The sequence below is a fragment of the Macrobrachium rosenbergii genome, chromosome 11 (genome assembly GCF_040412425.1).
Source record: "Macrobrachium rosenbergii isolate ZJJX-2024 chromosome 11, ASM4041242v1, whole genome shotgun sequence".
In the NCBI taxonomy this organism is placed as follows: domain Eukaryota; kingdom Metazoa; phylum Arthropoda; class Malacostraca; order Decapoda; family Palaemonidae; genus Macrobrachium; species Macrobrachium rosenbergii.
This window is the reverse complement of record NC_089751.1, coordinates 34824383-34847002: the sequence shown is the minus strand read 5'-3', so window position 1 is coordinate 34847002 and position 22620 is coordinate 34824383. Positions and strand designations below refer to the sequence as shown.

Here is a 22620-nt window from a genome sequence, read left to right as displayed (position 1 = left end):
GGATTCAATGGCCATTTCTGGCTCATGCCAGGAATTCTCTTATATAAAAATTTTATATTCTGCTAAGAACAAAATGATAAATATATTGACAATGAAGGACCAAGTATGTTTATCATTTTGGTCTCCTTCTTTCGACCTTATTAGTCCCACTGTATAGCAGGGTCAGCCGCTCAGGTCAACTTTCTCCATCTATTTCTATTCCTTGCATCTTCATTTTGGTATTTCTTCTTTAAAGAATGTGGAGAGAAAGTGAGTAATAACTCGCAAATTTAGCAATATGATTACAAATACTTTGTACCCTTCCAAAGTACACTGTTGTTCTAAACTTCCAAAGACCATCTTTGCAGAGTCTTCAGTATTTAACTTCACATGCACCAAACTGCGACTCTTGAAAAATGAAGTTTGCTTTTGTATGACAATAGTTGGGTGATTTCTTAGCCAAAAATTTCACAACTGAACAGGAAAAATTTTGTATTTTTACTGCTTTCTCCATGAATACCATAGTTTCTCAGTGTAATGAGAAATCTCTTTTAGAAAGCAACATCTACAAGAGACATGTTAATGTTACAAAGAATCAGTAACAATTTTACATATTTAATCATCTTTACAGATTAACCATCCTCACAAACATTTACTTCAAACACTGTTTCTTTAAATGAATTTTATCTAACTTTTCATCAATAGTGAAATTTTCAGTTAATTCTTGAGTCTTTAGCTGTGTGAATGACTGCAAACTTAAACTGGCTGCTGATATTATGGGCAATCTCAGATATACATAGGCCACTATTGAGTAGCTTCATACACTTTTCCAGGCTCTGATTATGCCATTTATGGTGCTCTCTGTCAAATTAGGTCAGAAGGGGTACATCACCACATTGAGTCCCTGGCATATTTTCACAGGTGCTCTCTGTCAAATTAGGTCAGAAGGGGTACATCACCACATTGAGTCCCTGGCATATTTTCACAGGTGCTCTCTGTCAAATTAGGTCAGAAGGGGTACATCACCACATTGAGTCCCTGGCATATTTTCACGTGCTCTCTGTCAAATTAGGTCAGAAGGGGTACATCACCACATTGAGTCCCTGGCATATTTTCACAATCATTTACGGTGCTCAAGTAAGGTTGGGTTAGCCTACCCAACATGATTTCAAGTTTACTGCTTACTATATGCAGTATGTTCCTAGAAAATTCATATGCGTATGGAAGTAGGATAAACATAACTTACCAAAGCAAAAGACTATAGTAGAGTAGTATAGGGCTAGCGGATTCTGCAAAAATGATGCTACTTATGAATATTTCCCTTGCCTTAGTTTATAAAGTTAAAACAGGCCAGGGATATTTTATTTTAATAATTTTGTTCTTGAAAAACAATGCGCCGAAGATTTAATGTTTAGGCCTCGTTAGGCTACCTGCTTCGCAGTTTTTATCGTAAAAATAATGTTTGTTTAGACTGCGCTTGACGTATGTCAGTAGGGTGCCTTGTTCATAGGATAGCCCGTACTACTAAACAATGTTAAACAATTAAAAACAAAAATAAATAGGACAAAATACAACTCACATGCAATTATGACCACGCCAATTGAACTGCTGCCGATAACACTAAGGAGGCAAGGCAAGGGCCGCAACTTCCGGACGTTCCCACAACTTCGCAAGGCCACCAACCAGGCCTTTCATAGTTGCCAGATGACATTACCTTGAAATTACCTAAAATCCACATCCACTACATTAAATCACGAAAATAAAAAAAAATAAAAAACTATGATAAAATAAAAAAGAGCAATAGATACACTATACCCTGTGAGTGAGTGAGTGTGTGTTCGTGTGGTATCAAAATTAAATTAATCAAAGACATTGTAATAAATATACTTCAATACTACAGAGAAAAACTTATAACTAATATATAGCAAAACAAAAATATGTTGAATATTCTTTGGCATCATAATGTCACGAAAATATTTCAGATATTCTTGGGCATCATAACAAATCGTGCTATGAGAAAATATAAAGGTAACAAAATGATAATTTGCAAATACTCTTAAGATTAATGAACCTTATTGAAAACAGTATCCTGATAATAATGCAAAAAGACATTATTGGAATTTTCCAGGTATAATTTGCTTTCACTCCTCCCCAGAAACGAGATTTTTAGCCACATGAATCATACTATAGAACCAGTATTACCAACTGCAATTTTACTGCAGCCTTTCCAGTTCATGTATCAACCTCCAGTTTCAAGATCTGTTTCACATTCGTACCTTGAAAATACCGGGATTACTTTACATTTTTCTTCATAACACCTTAAAACTACCCCAAAAATTCCCGTACCTTAAAAATTACCTGCAAAGTGCCTCAGTTGCCTGTTTACTAGTATGCACCTTTTACGTGTCAGATCACTGGCGGCAATGATTTGTTTCCGCAATTAAGCCTCGACCCTCTTGTAAAAAAGTGCTACCCGCTACACATAACCATCATAAAGCAAAATTAGGAAGCAGTAGTCAGATCGCTAGCGGACCCGGGGGTGGGGGGCACATGCCCCCCAGAAAAATAATGACAAAATAATAATAATGTTGAAGATTTAGATAACATAAATGAGATGTAAAAATGGGAAAAAATAAAAAATCTATTATATAAATAATAAAATTTTGAGGAAAAAATAATAATAAAATAATCTTAACGATAACAGTAATGGATTCGGTACTTCCTGATAGAACAGGCGAATGTTGTCCACTTCATAAAATTTATATATAATTCGTCCCTTCATTCCGTTAGCTAGGCAAATCAAATTTAATGGCGGCTGGAGGAGACACCATTACGAGGGGGGGGGGTGAACTTATGGCTTAGATAGCCGTTAGGGACAAAAAAGACCAGTCAGGGCTGTAAGTGGGCTACTATGCTGATCCTTAAAGACTTAGCTATAAGACCTATCTCCCTACAACCTTTGGCTGGCTGTTGACTGCTTTCAGATCGGCGATGTCCTGTGCCCAACCCAAAAAAATCGAATGAGATGCCCTGCGACCTGGCCACAAAACATCAAAGCATCAAGTTGGTGCGGCCCATCTTCTCTTTAAGTTTGCACTGATCGTGAGACTCCTGTGGCTGAAATTCGTCTTTTGCAACGAGCTCAATGCACAGAAGGAATAAGGTATGTCTGGAAGCACTCAGTCTACTGCCAGTATCATTCTCTCCTTGTGAATTTCTCTCCATTTTCAGTATTTCCAACTTTTCATTCTCCTAAACAAAGGCCCTTGTTCAATTAGACTTAGCAAGCCCATTTGCCCCTCATGACTTGTCCCAAGCTCAAGTTCAATTAGTTCAGTGATTATAATTAGATCATTCCCACCACAGTGTTACCATGTGCTCATTAAACCTAATTGATCAATACCTCCATCGTGCATAAGTAATTTCATTTGCGAGAAAATCATTGGATTTGAATGCTAACCTGGAATTCTCTTCCAGAATCCTGTTATCTGGCTCTTTGGGCAGTCTGCCCCTGCCTTGTGAACCAAAATAGCTTAGACGTTAACTGCCGTCCTGCCACATGCAAGAGTCTTCTGATTATGCAGTCCCGTGGCACTAGATAGTTCCCCCCTTGGGAATCCAGTTGTGTTAACAACCAAAAATCTTTTAACCAGTCCGCATTAAAGTCATTGGAGCGTCGAACCATTTCAGGGCGGTAGCCTTTTCAGATTCAGCGATTTGCTATGCGATATCTAGCTTTCATTGCACCTTGTATGTGCTTGCCTGCTACCCAGGCAGCCCTAAAATATTAATTTCCTGATTGCTTCATTCGTAAATAAATTCAGTTTAAAGCATTTACTGGTTATAATTTACCAAGGCGACCTCCAATTCTCTGTTTACTTAGATGTGATATCAAGGTAAGTCAGTTTATTCATTACATTTATCGCTTACATTTTGAGTGCTTTGTGTTAGCCTTCAAGGCAGTTGATTAAAAAGTCCATTTTCATTCTTCCAACCGGGCTCAGAATGTAACAATATATATATATATATATATATATATATATATATATATATATATATATATATATATTATATATATTTGTCTAATATGTCTAATATGAAAATTGGTGGCGGCCCACATGAAATTTTTCTGGATCCGCTAGTGGTAGATTGACGATTTACTTAAAAAAATGTGCTCTAGCACACACATACACACAAATACATATATACTCTCACACACCATGACATTTAAATATTCACAAGCATTAAGCTATAAATGTCGTTTAATATCCAATTCACTATCACTCGGGAATAACATGCACCTAAGGGAAATTCCCCTTGGGAGTCTGTTATTCCCGACGTACTGTGAATTGGACGTTAAACGTTTGTTCCCACACATTGAAACTTTGCTTCTTTCCCCTATTCTGAGACTCCGCCTCTTATCATGTTTACTTCCAAAAACCTGTACGTACCTTCTATGTTTTTTCTACTATCCTAATACAGGCATGTTCCTAGGTTTCCATCTTACTCTTGCCAGGGGCAAAGTCTTTTATGGCGCCCCCAAAGGGCGGGGCGACTATTTTCATTTCAGTGTGCTAATCTTGGCAGTAAATGTTTGCCTTCATTATTTTAGATATATATTGTTGAAAACAAAACATTCTAATTTGCATAATAATATTCTGGAATGATAGAACACAAACCGAATTTGCAAACTGAAATAGTTTATTTTACATATAATAGGTATACTGTAATTAATTAATCATTAGCCCTCATAAATAAATCCCAAAATGTTGATAAGATAACTAAAATGTAGATTATAGTACAGCATCACAGTAACCAGTAACTCTTAATAACCAAAGACAAATGGCAAATTAAATAAATTTGACTAAAAAAGGGGTTAAACATTAGGGAATACTGGGGCTACGAAAATCATGAAAATGTACAATTTGTTGCCAGCATAGAAGTTAATACTAAAATAAAAAAAAAAAAAGATTTTGTGGTAAAGACTGAATAGTTATAATGCCTGAAAAGAAAACTGATAAGAACAAAGATGAATTAGTTCACTAACTTACTTTTCTTTAAAGAATTGCGTCAAAATAATGAAAATAAAAAGATTAGTGTGATGGATGCTTATGATCAACCATATGCAAGGAAATAAAACGGTATAAAGGTATTAGAACGTACAGATAATTAGACAGATATTGGTAACAGAAAACTTAAACAAAGAAAAGGGGGTAACTATCCAATATCTTTGCACTGATTCACAGTAACTGAACCACTTATTTTATAAGTACGTAATAAAATTTGATAGTATAGTAGTTAACACATCATGATTACATTTATATATAATGAACATTAAAGGAAGTCAATCTTCATTAAATATAAAATATGTACTGAAAACTCATAAAAACTTGAAGATTCTAAGTTACTGGTTTCACCACCCCATTTCCCCCAAAATAGATGTCTTCCCAACTACAATGTGGCGTCCCTCAATGCTGCGCCCGGTGACATATGTCACCCCCCCAACCACGGCGCCTCTGAGATACCAGAAGCCCTGGTCAGGCACCTGTTAACGAAAACGAGAGAGAAATTTTACTGAAGCAGGGGTTAATGTGGGGAGAATTGGCTCTCAAGAGGAAGAGGGGGTACTGGTGGCGAGAAATGTGATTAAATTCATTCTGATATACATTATATTTGTGTGTATTTAAAAGAACTTAAGGCAAAGCAAAATGTTAGTTATTGAGATTCAAGATTGACCTCATGTGAAATTTAGGGGCGCTTCCAGCCATTCAGTGCTGAAGACAGTGAAGAGGGAGTTGGAGTGGTTGGGGAGCAAGATCCAGAAAATAAAGAAGTAGTAGAAGGATCTAAAGGTGGAACTGGGTAAAAACTCTACAGTTGCATTAAGATGTAACAGTTGTAGGTGTTGGACAGCATGACTGAAAAAAGGAAGGGATAATGGAGATAAAATTTAGAGATAAAGAGTGGAAACAGCTTGGGGCTAAGGGACCGCTGCACACACCCTTACTTCACGCCTACAGTGCACCACGTGAGGTGCCATGACGACACTACTTCCCAACGGGAAGAGATTAAAGATGACAGAAACATGAACATGTAGCCAAGTAGGAAACGGCTCACTCGGCCGTTTTCCACTGAGGACAACCTAGATACAGTGTGTGTGTGTCAGTCTTGAAAGGATATATGCCATGTGGAGAATCTACATGAATGTGAGTGATATAGTGTAAAGGGGGTAGGGGAGTGGAACCCTAACTGTTTAACAATGTGAGCTGAATCTTCCATGCAGCAACAACTTTTATTCTTTTAATGATGATGATATTTTACTTTGCTATTGTTGATATAATGATAAGTACGGGTTATGTTAAAAGAATTACATCTATTTCAACATACTGTACTGTTTCGTAAATATTTGTTATGCAAAAAGAAAACTGAAAGATATTCTAACACAACTTAAGTAATGCGATTAATGTCGGGACAACGAAATAAAACGAGAAGCTGATGATATACAAAATATTCGATGATTAACAGTTAACAATGATGACCGAGACCAGATAAAGTGTGTTTACTGACTTACATTCATCATTACCAAGCAACTTTATCTAAACACCAAATGCAAAATAAAACTGGTAGGGTAAATTGACCGCTTGCTATCATACTTAATTACAGTAGAATGCTGATCTTAAGAAATTGAAATTTCGCTATACTGTAATATAAAATTATTTGAATTTTTATTTGTGCTTTCAAAATTACTATATGTGCATTATCATAAACGCATTTTCCAAATCTTGCCATCACTTGATAACAGTAGTTCATATTTCTTCCCATTCTTTATTTAGATGTTCTTTACATGTCTAGTCCCACTTTTAATTGACCCCTCTCTGTATGGATCCTGGTCACCTCAAACATATTCATCTCCCCGATGACACAAGCAGCAAATCTCACTCGAAAACACCATGTAGTGTTGTAGACGAAACAAATATTACTCAGCAGTTTTCGGAACATACAAAGTATTTTTTTATCTACCTCTTCATATCACACACATACACACAAGCACAGTGGGCACCTCCTCCAGGAATATCCCACCTACGTGATTATAGGTTACGTCCCACAGAGAAGGGAATAATAAGACACATATAAATGACATATGATGGAATTAGTTTGAGAGGGTCTCCTTTCCAAACAGCCATCGTCTCTAACACCACCACTGCCCTTGTATTCCTCTCACTGTAACCAACACTATTTTCGTCTCCAGGTGCATTAATGGTTATTTACGAACTAACCAATATGGTTACCACACTGGCGCCATAATCTTCAATGTGTAGTCAATGTTGACAACCATCTGTCTCACATTTATGTATTGCATCTCTGGCAGGATTCACAAAAATAAACAAACAAAAAGAGCAACGGGTGCTGGTAATACGACCATAAAATTAAACGCATTTTAGCCACATTTCTTATATAGGTACTTACTGAATAACAGAAAAATGACAAACTGTTGCAAATTCCTAAACCAAAGTTTCATAATTATATAACACAGAAACAATACTTCGGCAGCATTTCACGGTGTTCGTGACCGTTGTTTGAACTATTATTTTTAATGAATAATATATTTGAAAATATTTCATACAAGTATATCATTTAAGTAAAATCACAATTCACTTATATCAAAATATAGGTAATGAAAAATTCGTAAAACTATGAGATTTTGCTAAACGAAAAATTACCGGACGTCGAAGCCACATCCAAAGAGATCCAATCGAATACACGTCAAAATGGTTCGCTGAATTCTTGAACCCGCAGGCGTCCCATGACGTACCGACTGGCCCGACAGCTCATTGCCATTAACACCATTGTTAAATATTTATCTTCTAGTAAGCGCCGAAATATGTGAATTCATTAACCTAAACAACTTTGAAACGTTCAACAAAGAAGCGATTCAAAATACTAATTTAGCATTTATTGCAGCGGATATCTGAAAGTTAAAAAATAATATATACATCACTGGCACAAGTCCCCACTATCCCAAACCGACTTCATCCCTTTGACATCGGCGGCCGGTCTTTTGGAGTCGTGCTCTCCGTATGCTCGCGAGTCTTCTCTGTATTATATCTGTGATCGCTCGCAAATTCACTCCAGAAAGCATCATGTCTGCCCAGAGGGAACGCACTTTCATTGCCGTCAAGCCCGATGGCGTCCAGCGTGGCCTCATTGGTGAAATTATCAAGAGATTCGAGGCCAAAGGCTTCAAGTTGGCCGGAATGAAGTTCATGAAGGTTTGTGTTACAGCCGGCGCTTCCTGTGTGCACTCACATACGCCATGCCGTGTGTGAGCTGTCAATTATGTCATGTTCCATTCCAGTGATCATATTGTTTTGAATTATTTAGGTTGTGAGTGGTGCATCCAGAAGCCACAGACTAAAGGCAACAATACTGCTTGGTTGGCAACTTTAGTGCCATTTGGCAACACCACTTTGGGGGACTAAGCGTAGGAAGGAATACCCATAAGTGCTAAAGGATGGCGAGAGAGGCCTCTTGTACTTTAACCTCATTTACTTATATTAAAATATTACATAAATATAAGTTTTTATTAAACTGGCGGCCACTGTAATCCAAGAAAAGGCTAACCATATGGTTTGGGAAGATTTAGGTTCTCAGTATGGGTGAATTTTTGGAGGGTCACTTTCGTTTTGCAGTCTGTGCTTATAAATGGGTATGTAAGGCACCAATTTGGTAAAAAAAAAACTTGAATTTTGGGGTAAAAGTCCAAACTCCAATCCCACATGACACATTTTCTTGACAGTTTTCTTGCTGGTTTTAATTGACCCATTCAAGATTTCAACCAGAAATTATTCGTTATAAAGTTTAAGTTTGCAAACCTCTCACAGCTCAAGTACAGAGTACTTGAGTTCGGGTCATTTATGCCGTAAGCACATACAGAGTACTTGATGGGTTGTTTGGGCTGGAAATGAACATTATCCAAAGATGGCACATTGGTAAACATGGCTGTTTTCTTTATTCTACAAAAAAGGTTGGTAAAACTTCTTTCGCGTCCTATAACCACGGAAACAGCCTAATTGGGCATAAGTGCAGAAGAGGTGTGTAAGCTATTTCAGTGGATCTGACCAACTTAAAAGCAGATCCAAGACATATTTCAACAGGGATGCAACGTAACCTCATATTACCTTAAACTAGGTTGTTGTGTTTTGCAATATTATCCTAACTGGATAGATCTAAGTAGCTCCGCAGCGGCGATTTCCTGCTAACTTAATTTTTTGTACAGTTTTTTGGTTGCTAACAATGGATTTACCTTCAGTTTTTGTCGCACGTTTGTAATTAACCACAGAACTTCATCCAACTTTATGGGTGGATTATACCACCGGGGCAGGCGATTTGCTCCCAACATCCAACAAGCTAGGGACCCGATGGGAATCCGGGGTGATGGGTGGGGTGTTACTACCCTACAATTTGGGGGAATGCAGGGTTATGGGTGGGGTAGACCATGGGTAATGAGAAAACACCCAAACTTTACTGTTTTTGGCACTACAGAGATGAAAAAACCCCAAACAAACATAGAAACAAGATGACAAAGGTAGCCGTTACAAAGACAAAAACTTTACTACTACTGGTATTTCGAATGCTGCCGCGCATGCGCACTCTTATGGGGGAAGCTTTTGTTACACAGGCCGACTCCTTACTGAGGAAAAGGGGGCTGGGGTGATACTTTTCATTTCTGGTCCCTCTAAAGTTTCAGTTTATGACAAAATACATTTAAACCCCCAGGAACCAGTACTAAACATGGCAAAATACGTTGCAACTTTTCAGCCGCTCCTTCCCACTGATGGATGGCTCCCTGGCGTTTGCTTCCTCCAGGGGATGCTTCACAACGTAAACATGTCCGCTCCATTTCTTTGTTCTCCCCCACCCAAAACCCTGAATTCCCACAGTTCTCCTTTACTGTTGAGTAGAGTTAGGATTTCTGTCGAGTTTTCTTGTTAGGGCATCTGTAGTCCTACGAAGTTTTCCATAAATTTCTTGTCGCAGCGAGTCCTTCCAATTATCCGGGATAGAATGATTTTATCTATATTTATATATTTCCCCTTTACTGTTGAGTAGAGTTAGGGGCCAAATAACAGTTGGCCGACAACAAACAAATGCGTCTCCTCTGTCAGCAGCCTTAAAAGTATAGAAAAAACCAGTTTCCAACGTAAAAACAGGCATGGGGCTAATACTTAGAAATACCCCTAACTGGAAGTAGAATGTTGTAAATTTTTGATAAGGTATGCATTCTAACCTAACTGTGATGTGCCAGGCCTTCCTGGCTAAGAGGAGGAGAGCCCACTTTTCCCCTAAAGGCTGGCCTAGAATTGTGTATATCCAAGTGAAATACAAGGAAACATGTAATCTTCCCAATGACAACCTAATTTTGAACACCAGGTCCTGACTGGAAAGGGGATGTTTTACTTGCATCCCCAAAGGGCTGGTACTACATACAGCGCCCATCTTTTTTGCATGCAAACGTGCTTACGGCCTGAGGTTTGGAAACTTTGCAAATGATTTCCAGTTGAAATCTTGAATGGGACAATTGAAAACAGCAAGAAAACTGTCGAGAAAATGTTTGTCATGTGGGATTGGAGTTCGGATCGGAAACAAACTTTTACCCTACCCTATTCCTTCCCTTACTTTTTGGAATTGGGTGTAAGAAGTTAAGTATACCTTAGTTTAACCAGACCACTGAGCTGATTTACAGCTCTCCTAGGGCTGGCCTGAAGGATTACACTTATTTTACATGGCTAAGAACTGGTTACTTAGCAACGGGACCTACAGCTTATTGTGGAATCCAAACCACATTGTAGCGAGAAATAAATTCCTCTAATTCTTCATTGGCCAGCCAGAGAATCGAATGCGGGTCTAGCAGTGCTAGCCGAGTACGATATCGACCCGTCCAATGAGGAACTGGAATTGGGTGTGGGCCTACTATGCAAGTGATATTTAAGTTCTGATGTATTTTTGTGGCTCCAAAATGTCCCCGTTCATCCTTAGTGTACCAGTACCACTGACTCAGTTTAAATTACATCAAGAGTGCTTTCAGGTGGTTGGGCATTGTAAAGCTGTGAACTGTCGATTAGTTTATTGATTATTCAAAATCATGTTAAGTATTACCCAATGAGAAGTTCAAGTTTGGTGGATAAAATTAGTGATAGACCTGTTAAGGCTTAGGATTATTCAAAAGTAAGAGGCTAGGTGCCAGAAGTTAACATGCTATTTGGGCTGACACAACCTCCCAAGAGGATAAGTAAGGAGTGACTTTTATGAACATGTATGATGGTATCCAGTTCATGATTAAAAGTGATACAGTATGCTTGGTAGAATTTTGTGTCTTGACTGATAGTGTAGTTCAGTGATTTTAAAGTTAGACTTTTGTCTAATACATTGCTCATATGTCATGGTACGATTATATGTTAGCTTGGAATGTTATTGCTATTTAATTTTTGGGGATTTTTAATAAATTTATTTGAAATGAGATGTTAATACAGAAACCACTTTTCTTTTAGGCTTCAGAGGAGCTCTTGAAACAGCATTACATTGACCTTGCCGACAAGCCATTCTATGCTGGACTTTGCAAATATATGTCATCTGGACCTCTGGTTGCCATGTGCTGGGAGGGCACTGGTGTGGTTAAAACTGCCCGTGTAATGATGGGCGAGACCCGGCCAGCAGACTCCAAGCCTGGCACTATCCGTGGTGATTTCTGTATTGAAGTTGGCAGGTAAGTTTCATAATTTGTTAGTCAAGAAATGATGCTTGTAAAACACTAAATGTCGTGACTTTTTACCATTACTCGAATTATAGTCTACCATTGTTATCTAGTTGTATTGTAATGGTTGTTCTTCAGCCCAAACTTGGAAACTTAACTTGAAAATTCGAAATATAATTTTCAGCCACCAAAGGAAGAGGGTAGGCATAACTTACTTCAAAAATTTAAATACAACATTCAGCCATCAAAAGAAAAGGGTAGGCATGTTTTCAAATAACTGATTTTATAATTAATCATTGTTTAGAAAAATGATAATTATTTTGAATGAATTTAGTAAGCTAATTTCATAAAGAATAGGGAAGACCAGGGGACTCAAGTGATGACCATAAAATTTCAAGACTTTCAAGTGGTAAAATGACACTTCTTTTAAAATAAAAGGGTTTAACCTGTTTGTTTTACACACTGTATTTCCTTTTAGGAACATCATTCATGGCTCAGACTCCATTGAATCTGCCAACAAGGAGATTGCCTTGTGGTTCAGGCCCGAAGAACTCACAAGCTGGACCCAGGCTAATGATAGTTGGATCTACGAGTCCAACGAGTAAGGAATGTGGATGTGTCAGTCAGGAAGGTTGCTTCTAATTACCAATGTTTTAAGGTTTGGTGGTACTGTACATGTTGACTTTGATTTCTTAACCATCAAGGAATATCAGTGTGCCACTTTGACCTTACATATTGAAGTTTGGGACTTTCTTCCATTGCTTGTTATTTAATAAAAAAATTATTTTTATTGCAGTTTTATTTTTGCTTGTTCTCCTTGTTTACACGTATTTTGTTAAACTTCTGTTTACTATGGACTTTCTTTACATGAGCATGAGAATATTACAAGTGAAACGTGTGTTCTTTGTAAACTGTTGCTTTTGTTGTGCAAGATTTTGTTAGAGTAATGGCAAATGCTATAAGGTACTGGCTCCAACTTTTAAATCCAAAATCCCTTAAACTTACCCTGGCTGAATTATGAATTAACATTTTATTGAAAAAATTTAATGGTAAACAATCCTTTAAGCCACTTTAGTAGCATCTCTCATGCGAGATATTTTGGAGCCTGTATGCAAGTTTATTTTTTTATTTATGCAGTGAATTTAAATTTTAATTTGCTGATCCTTTCCTTGCACACTGATTTTAGTATAACTGACATTATTTCAGGATGCAGTGCTGCACACATTAATAACTCCTACAGAATTGCAAATAGACAATGGTGAGTTGGCTCTTAATTGTGTGCAATACTTTGGAAGGGAATTAATGTATGGAAACTAGTTTTGAAGGGCAGCAATTACATAATTAAATAAATTTTGGGGGAGGGGACCACAGAAATTAGTTTAAAGGGAGATTTTTATGAAACCCGATGCAAGACCAACATGCCACAACCTACCAGTTCAATGGGTTACCAAGCTTTATACTATAATTGTATATGCAAATTCCTGAATAGTTACAGCCAATTGAAAATAGACATATATGAAGACTTCAGATATTTTTGGTTTCAAGTGTCTTATCCAATATTAATAATCTAGTGCTTTTGACCTATTCAGATTTTCTTGCTGTCAAAATACTACTGTCATGTGCTGCATCCCATGCTAAGTCTGGCACTCTCATCATCACAAGATTCCAACATGCCCCATATGTTAGCCATGTACAATTTGCCTTAAATTATCAACAAAACAAACATCTTGTATTTCCATTAATATTTCAAAACTACTCAAGCTGAGAACTGAGAACCCATAATTGAGAAGTGATTTGAAGGGCCACCACCAATTGAAACTGCTTTTCCCACGGAAAATGTTAAAAATGAAATTTTTGACAATTTAAAGATTTACTGTACTTGGATTGAAAGATACATTGCACCCAAAAGGCCTTTGAAACTAATGAAATGGGAATGTAAGCATTCCCACATCATGAAAGCAATATTAGTACATTATGGAAAATATCTAAGCTTAGGGGTAATAAAAATATATATCACTTCATGACAAAAACTTTAAATAAAACATTACCTCAAGGTTGTTAACCTTAGGTAATGGTAGATGAAGCCAAAAAATTTTAAGGTACGCACAAAAATTTGCTGCACTGAATAATTCTGAAAATGCTAGCCTCTTCTCTTATGAACTGGTAACTTAGTCTTAACTTCTGTTGCTTGGAAATCCGTATTGAAAGTGTAGACCCTAGTGGTCTGGTTAAACTATGATAAAATAACTAGACTATAATTTACTTCAAAAATGTTTTACACGAAATGTACTTTTTCTGGCCCTCCAGGAACTTTTAATCAGACACCAAACTAAAAAAATTTATCAAGAAATTCAAGAAACTGTAAAAGTTATACAAATCACTTGACAGGTTTCATGATTGCAGACAAAACAGACAACTACAGTATTCCCAATATTTTGAATGTAGTAACTTCAAAATTATAACTTTTTGCCCACTGGCTACTTCTTACTATATCAAATAATTTATACTAACAATGCCGTACTTGCCACATGAAATATGCTTACTGTGTTCAATACTAATCAAGTTATTGTCTGGATGCTTACTATGTAGTCTAACCAAACCACTGAGTCAAAATGTCTCAAGAGGGACGTTCCTGTAAAGCAAAATTGTGGAAGAGAAATTTGTGTACAAAATACAAACCACTGGCTTACTTGAGCCAAATACCTGAAAAAGTAGGAAAAACTCTTGTAGGGCTAATTGTCAAACAATATTAAAAGGCTATCTTTTGTCAGTCATGCTGACTAACTTGGAATTGATGTTACATAGTTGCAACAAGTGTAATTACAGTATGCACTAACAAACAAGTGAATTTTCCAAAGCTACAATGTAGTTGCATGAGTATGTTCATTCCGATACCCATCCAGTAGAAAGTTAGGACACTGAATGGTTTTCTTCATAAGAGTTGATTCCAGTGTTTATGAGCAAGTTTATGGATTTAAGTGTTTGAAGACTCTCTTCAGCCCTAGCTGCCCTGACTTTTTAGCCTTTTACATGACCTTCAATCCAACTTCCATTCTTCCATCTTGCCATCCAATCACTCCAACTAACTTTTCAATCTTAATAAGCACTGAATGGTTGCAAAAATCCTGATGCTTAGCTTTGTAGCCAAATTTTTCATAAATCAAAGCTCAGAACTGGGCCACTTTGGCCATTCAGTGCTTAAGACAGTGAAGAGAGGAAGTCAGATTGGTTGGACAACAAAAATAAAAACTCAGAAAATAAAGGAAATGAAGATCTAAAGGTGGAACTAGGAAAAACTCACAATTGCACTAAAATGCTGGACAGCAAGACTGAAGAAAGGAACTAGGAATGGAGCCTAAGTAGAAGGCTAAAACGTGAATGCAGCTGAAGGGCCAAAGAGATACTGCAAACACAATTTTGTAATGCCTACAGTGCACCTCACATTAACCCCTCTGTGGTTAACGGATGCATGGATTGAATTACAGTAATTTGTGTGATAACATTTCTAAATTTTAATTTTCTTTCTAGTATAAATTATATACTGCTAAAAACATTTCTGTTATTCATTACCAAAGTTGTTGCAATGCCAACGTACAGTGATTAAACCAAACAAGTAATGGTGTGATGCAGTAGTTTCCTAAATACCCTACTGGCAGCACCCACAGAGCTAAGCAAAAACTTAATTTCATTGTAGGTGGTGTTAAGGTAGAAGGTGCAATGACATCTCCATATAGCAGACAAGGCTGCCCTGGAGTTTAAAGTATTTTTTCCTGATGTGCTGCACAGATAAAAAGTGCCAAGGGTCAAGAAATTTCTTTGATAACAGGACAATTCTCAAAGGTCATCACATTTCTAGCATGAACCTTTAGGCATTTAAATGAGTTAAGGTGAACTTTCCAATTATACCTAGAGGACATAATGGTATCTGCCTTCCATCCCACTGGCCCCAGAAGAAGGCAAAAGAGCAAAAACTTGATAACTTTAAAATTCCAATACCATCATGACTATAAGTAGAAGTGAGAGGAGCCACAGATATGGAATAACTTGTAAACAGAGATTAAGAATGCTTGTACGGGACCAGTTGGTTCTTTCTGCTGACAATCATCCCAAAGATGATGTGTGGTAATATGAGGTTACTGCTCTAGGGCACAAAATGGGTCCTGCAACGTTATAATAAAATTTTGAGATCAAGTTCATCATGATTCCTTAGACATAATACTATTGAGTGCTAGAAGTCATTCTGACCCAACTGGAAAAATTTTTGCTCTACATGGTTGAATGAATACGTGAAATTTGGGCCACGTGGCCTGGTGCTGAGGCTGGGGAGGCCATTTAGTTCCAGATTAGCAATGAAGCTATGAATTTTTATTATAAAATTACAAATACTACAAACTGACGAAGAAATGTACAGTAATCCTTTGAGACTATGTAAATATTCTTAATTGAAAAGAATAATCTTCAAGAAAGTTATTATCAATGGCTGAGTGACTTAGCAGTATCAAAAGCTAATCTTCAAGAGTTTTTATCAATAGCCGAGTGACTTAGCAGTATCAAAAGCTTTTTGCATACCAAAAACATTGTTATAATCATAAATCTACATTCATAGTCTCCTCTTACATGGAACAGAGAACATACAGTTGTACAGTACTGTATAGATCTATAAGAGTAATTTGTAATCTTGTAGTTCGGTTATTTAGATTTCAATGTGCAACAAGCAAGATTTAACACTTACCATTTTTTATAAGTTCATAAATGGGAAGTTCAGGAAACTGCCTTATAATTGTTTGTACTGTGAATTTGATTTAAGAAATCTGGTTGTTTGACCTAGCAATAGAATTGCTAGGTATTTTGGTATCACAATGAGAATGATTTAAAGGTTTTATTATTCTATGAAGGCATTTTGTTCTGGGCAGTATTTGCTTTTCAATGCTCTTTGTAGAAAAAAAAAGTTTGACAGTATTACCCTCAATCAGTGTAAGAATTTTGTCTGCAATTGGGCCCCCACCCAAGAAGAAAAGGCAAAAGGTGAAGACACACCCCTATAACTGTCAAAGAAAATATCACCTTCGCATACCTCATGATAAGATAACCCTTATCATCAGCAACAAAAACAAGAGAACCTTGAAACTTTTCCTAGAAAGCAACACTGAGCACCCAACAGATACCAATTAAGTGACAGAATATCATATATTTGTTCAAATGTCCAGCTAAGGGACATTTCTACTAATGGTATGACTACCACCAGTGTCTCTATTATTAAGTGGGGACTAGCTACTTTGGGGTAAAAAAAAAAAAAAATCATTAAAAAAACTGTTGAAAATTACGGTTTGAAACTTCATCTATAAATACTACAAGTTATTGTTGTTATTTTGTAAGAGTTTGAATTTCCTGAGTTATGACATCATAATGTTATATTTACTATTTTCGTTGTAGCAGCCTCATTAGTGGGTCAGTATAAATGGAATTTTTTCTCTGAATAGCTCAAAAGTGTCTAAATGCTTGGCCATAAAAAGTTTTCCTTAATTTTCTAAACGCTATAGATTGTGGCCACATAATTACGAAAGCCCAAATAATGTCATAAAATATTCAGTTACAGAGAATTTTTATTCATTTCCTGTTTATATTTGGAAATATCTGAGTGTGACCATTCAGTTGCCTAACAAGTATCAAAGAAAGACAAAGTTTTCATAAAATAGGACACATATTGGATTTCCTATGAATATTTGATTGTGCAAAAATAACTTGAGAAAATGGCCCCTAAAGTTTAAAGGGACTCCATGGGGCTGGGCATGGGGCAAACTGCAGAACAATGTTCTTTCCCTTTGTCTTTCTGAGGATAAATGAAGATTCATTTACCGAGTAACTGCCTTTATTCCCACAATTGTCACCATAACAACCAGAGTTACCAGAAAAGCTGATCCCATACCTTGGTCACTTACTTTTACTGGGCAAAATGAGTATTATGGTTGAGTAAATAAGGACAGTTTTTGCTATGCAGCAGGCCGGCAGCACCTCACACTCTCGGTGCCCCTAGGGGCCCCAACAGCCCATAAACTGATCTAGTACAGTGTTTTCTATGTGCCGGAATGGATTCTTGAATGCTTTAGGAAGAACTTTAGCTGTTTTTTAAAAATTCAATTTTTTTTTTTACCCCAAAGTAGCTAGTCTCCCCTTAAAATAGTAGCAGTCTGAGAGTCATCACATGTCCTTCAATAAGAAGTTGGATTCTCATGGATAGAGTTGCATGTGATCTCAACAGACCTGCTGCTGCAAATACTGAACAACTTCAAAGGGACACAAACTTTAGGAAGCTTTTTTTCCAATAACTGTCAGTGAGACCTTGAACGATAGCTAAATAACTGGAATCTGCTATGAGATATTCCTCCTCTAGCCTCTGACTACCTAGTCACCAGCTTCATGTTGATCTGCTAGGGCCTCAAACAAACAGAACCTCACACCCATCTAGACCTGATGATAGACTTTCCTAGACTGAAAGCCTTACAAGAATGAGCCAGAGGCCACTCAGAGGCAATCCTAGCAAACAGTGCAACACTGTTATACCTCAAGAATCTACAGGAGAATTTTGTCCCACATTATTTACCAGAAAGCACTTCAAATTTGCTACAATGACCTTTGTTCAGAGGTCTGGTTAAACAAATCATTTATAACTAACTAAGCTACAATGACCTAAGATGCCACATTTATTTTCTAGGTTGACACAATACTTTGGCAGACTCTTTCAGTGGTGACCATCATGCCTTTGTCTCGAGCTACTGCTACCTCCTAAGGACCAAAAAAGTGATTTTAATTGTCCTGGGATGGTAAAAAGACAAATGGTGGAAGGGCCTCTTTCTCCAAATGAAAGAACTTATAATGAGAGCTTCCTCTACAACCCTCAAAATTATTTTCACCCAAATATCAAGAAGATTCATCACGTTTGAGAAAACCCCATATTTACAATTTGTGGGTTTCAAGTCTACCAAAGACTTGGAGGCTTTCAGTTAATGACTGCCTAGAAAATTTGTTACCAGCAAGTCCTCTTGCTTTGAATTCTACGAGGCCAATGGAGTTACTTGTTGACACAAGGCCTTTCCTTTTATCTGCAAACTTTTCTCAGTAGCTAAGAAGGAATAATAATGGCAGAAACCCTTCCCTTGGGTTTTCTAAATGGAGCTGAACATATGAAGGAGAGTTTTCTTTCAAAATTTCTATATGGAATGATTTCTACCTCCCAGATTTGAAAATTAGTACATCTGTTTTGCACTTGGCAAGAGCAAAATAATAAACAAACCACATGGCTCTCTGTCAATGTCACTAATACCAGAGGTTGACAACCAGTTTGTCTATATGAATGATTCTGGCCTTGGATTTAGTTCTAAAATGGACACAGTCACTCTGGTCCTCCACAGGGCTTTGAAGCCTTGCTTCAAACTATTCAAACATACTTCATTGAGAGCTTGAAAGTTGATAAATCAGTTTTGCACATGGAAAGTCAATGTTATCAACAAATCACATGGCTGTCAGTTAATGTCATTCATACCAGAGGCTGGCAAGTAGTGGGCCTTTTATTTTCAACGGATATCATCAAAAGGCTTCATCTCCTGAAAATTTTTCTGTTCTTCCTTGTTAGAGCTTGTTAGGATAGTATACACAAAAATTTCTTTGTATCCAGTAAAATCCCTAAGAGACACCTGAGAGTCAAAAGATCTGCAATACTTCACTGCCAACAACTTTTGTCTCTCATCAAGTGAGCTTACACTTCTCTTCTGTCAGTGAGGGGAGCTTCATTCTAACTGCAATCAGAGTGCATGATGTACAAATGCTGATCAATATGACAAATTTTGAATCAATTTGTACTTTTCATAACTAACAAACCTGTGGTCTTAACATAAGGGAAAATTCTCTAGCGCCTGCTGGAGCACAGTTAAAAAATTACAAGGAATTTGGTGGCATCAGGAGTTAGCCAAGATGGCGGTAAGGAGGAGGGGTAGCCAACCTACCTTAACCCATCTTGGGTACATCGCATCAGTTTTCTCTAGCTCAGGTAAAATATGAGGGGTGGCTTAAGGTGGGCTATATATGTTAAGACCACAGGCTTGTTAGTTATGAAAAATACTAACTGATTTAAAATTAGTCATTTGTTCATAAACAGAATAAACCTTTGGTCTTAACATAAGAGAGACTCACCCTTGGAGGGTGTATAGAGAAAGCCTCAGAACTAACTGGAGGTTCAGCTTACCTGGGCTCACTTCCTGGCCAAAGTAGGACATAGGAAGGAGTCATATGTCTCTGAAAAGTAAAGTAAAAGGTGTACTTGTCGGCCAGACAACTGGTTAAGAGACAAGGAAAACTCCTGCTACAATGTGTCTTGTAGTAAAATAAAGAACTTTAATTGTTGGAAACAACAATGTTAGCCACCAACCTTGTTTTTTGTCATTTCCTCTCTCCCTTGTAAGAGAGAGGAAGGGACTTGCTTCCATAATAGTTTATATTGTGTAGATAAATTGTCTTTTAATTATCATTACTTGTAGAATGAACAACTTATGTCTTCATTTCAGGTTATTGGATTTCTTTGGTGATGTGACCACAGCATGCGGAATACAGTCCCTGAATGATTATCTTAAAGATCGAAGTTATATTCAAGGATTTAGCCCTTCTAAAGCTGATGCAAATGTCTTTCAATCTCTAGCAAGAACACCAGAAGACAAGTTTAGTCATGTTTTAAGATGGTATAATCATATGAAGTCTATCAGCATAGACCTACAACTTACACTTAGTGATGGGTGCTCCAGTTTATGCCCTGTTCCCAGCAATACAGAAACTGAAGTACAAAAATCAAAGGCAAATGATGAAGAGGCAGATGAAGACGAAATTGATTTATTTGGCTCTGATGATGAAGAGGAAGATAAAGAAGCTGCAAGGATTCGTGAGGAACGACTTCAAGCATACGCAGACAAAAAATCAAAGAAACCAGGTCCAATTGCTAAATCATCAGTAATGTTAGATGTTAAGCCTTGGGATGATGAAACTGATATGAAGGCAATGGAAGATGTAGTGCGCTCAATAAAAATGGATGGGCTTCAATGGGGTGCAAGTAAATTAGCACCTCTAGCTTTTGGTATAAATAAGCTTTCTATTCTATGCACTGTAGAAGATGAAAAAGTGTCTATAGATGATTTAACTGAAAAAATATGCACTTTTGAGGATTTAGTTCAGTCAGTAGATATTGCTGCCTTTAACAAAATATGAAGTTCCTTACTATATAGTCTTGTTATAAATTTTCTGTTTTATTACTGAATAAATTTTGTGATACTCCATCATCACGTCATTTTAAAGTATCCACAAATATATACTAATATATAAATCAACAATGCTTAAAGTATTTGAAACATATATCCCTATAAAAAAAAAATTATGAAAATAAATTTTAGAAGCTGGCAGTGATGATGGCCTCTACTATACTTGCAGCTTAATATTCACAGGTACTTTTAACATGAAACCAGTTAAAATTTACAGAATTCTCAAAACCAGTACCATACTATATCCACTGCAATGTATGTTAAACAGTACTCAGTTTGTTTAGTCATTTATGAAATCTTTTGGTGTAATCCAACAAATTAACGAATGAATTTCTACCATAAATGATTTTATGATATGTACTTCTGACTTTCTGGAAACTTGCAAATTTTAGGATGTAGCAAACCCATATGTCAACTAAACTCAAGATCACTCAACCTTTTAACTATGGTAATACTCATTCTACATAGACAATATATTTTTGAAAAATACATATATCAAATATGACACAATAATACATCACATCAAAACAAGTGCATCAGGTGTTTGTTTATCATTTTCATCCCAAGAAGAAACAAAACAACAGTTAAGACACTTTTAGGCTGGCAATTAGAAGTCATCAGTCCAAACTAACCAAGAGTAAATACAATACTTTAAAATTTTAAGCATAAAAACAATGACTTTAACATCACTAGTGTGCCACTTAACATCAACTGGTGTGCCACTTACATCCTTTGCAGTACAGTAATCCTTAATATGACTTGTCTTAGCACTACACACCCTGAATTAAAAGTTAAAAAAAAAAAAAGCCTAACTAGAATTGAGTCATGCTTTTGTCAGTTTCAAAGCCCATTTTTCTCATTTTCTGGGATCAAATATGCTTATAAGCTTTGAATGCAAATATAACACTTTTCGGTGTCACTCAGTACCAAAAACTGAAAAATTTAGCGATATTTCAGGTAAACTTGGCATACCCTACTAAAAAATTTGCCCATATATCAAAACTTGACCACACACTAAGCCTTTGGTAATTTTGCCAACAAGATTCTTTTGCTTTGATGAAAGAATAATGAAAATTTATAATGAAAGCATAACATTAAAAAACTTTTAATCAAGAAAGAATTCACAACTGACATTTTTTTATACAAACCCAATGCTTATATATGCTGGCAGATGGTACTTGGTACATCTAGCTGAGTGGTCTCTGCACCCCTAGATCTGCAACATGCCTTGGAAGTAGTGAGGAACTCCCTTACTACCAGCCTTAATAACAAGATAACAAACTACTGCACAGTTCTGCCAGACAAGGCAGTTGGGGCAAGCAATGCTTTTCTCTTGTGACAATCTGGAGGCATAAATGTTCTACCCCTGCTCTCTCTTTAATCAGGCCAGTGTTGGACAAAACTGTTGCAGTCCAGCAATATCCACAGGACCCTCATAACTCCAATTTGATTTCAACAAGCTTGGTTCCTGGACCTTCTTGAGCATCTGGTGAACCTCCCAAGAGCCATTTTGCACTGGAAGAAGCTCCTCCTTCAGCCTCAATTTCTAATATATCATCAGATTTCTGTGCCCAGCTGCCATCAAGGGTT

The 22620-nt window shown here is 36.9% G+C and overlaps 1 protein-coding gene across 1 annotated transcript; it reads left to right on the top strand.

Annotated features, from left to right (window-relative positions):
• Nucleotides 1-7980: 7980 nt before the first annotated feature.
• LOC136843505 (uncharacterized) lies at nt 7981-21051 on the top strand. Its single transcript, XM_067112041.1, has 5 exons — nt 7981-8249; nt 11529-11743; nt 12210-12335; nt 12774-12989; nt 20290-21051. The coding sequence occupies exons 1-5, from the start codon at nt 8058-8060 to the stop codon at nt 20978-20980; spliced, it is 1440 nt and encodes a 479-aa protein (XP_066968142.1). The 5' UTR covers nt 7981-8057; the 3' UTR covers nt 20981-21051.
• Nucleotides 21052-22620: the final 1569 nt, after the last annotated feature.

What these genes read in the sequence shown, in the direction of transcription:
- LOC136843505 (XM_067112041.1), top strand. Translation starts at nt 8,058, where the DNA reads ATGCTCGCGAGTCTTCTCTGTATTATATCTGTGATCGCTCGCAAATTC. An exon ending in CCGGAATGAAGTTCATGAAG is followed by an intron (nt 8,250 to 11,528) that starts GTTTGTGTTACA and finishes CTTTTCTTTTAG; the next exon opens with GCTTCAGAGGAGCTCTTGAA. An exon ending in ATCTACGAGTCCAACGAGTA is followed by an intron (nt 12,336 to 12,773) that starts AGGAATGTGGAT and finishes TTATTGAAAAAA; the next exon opens with TTTAATGGTAAACAATCCTT.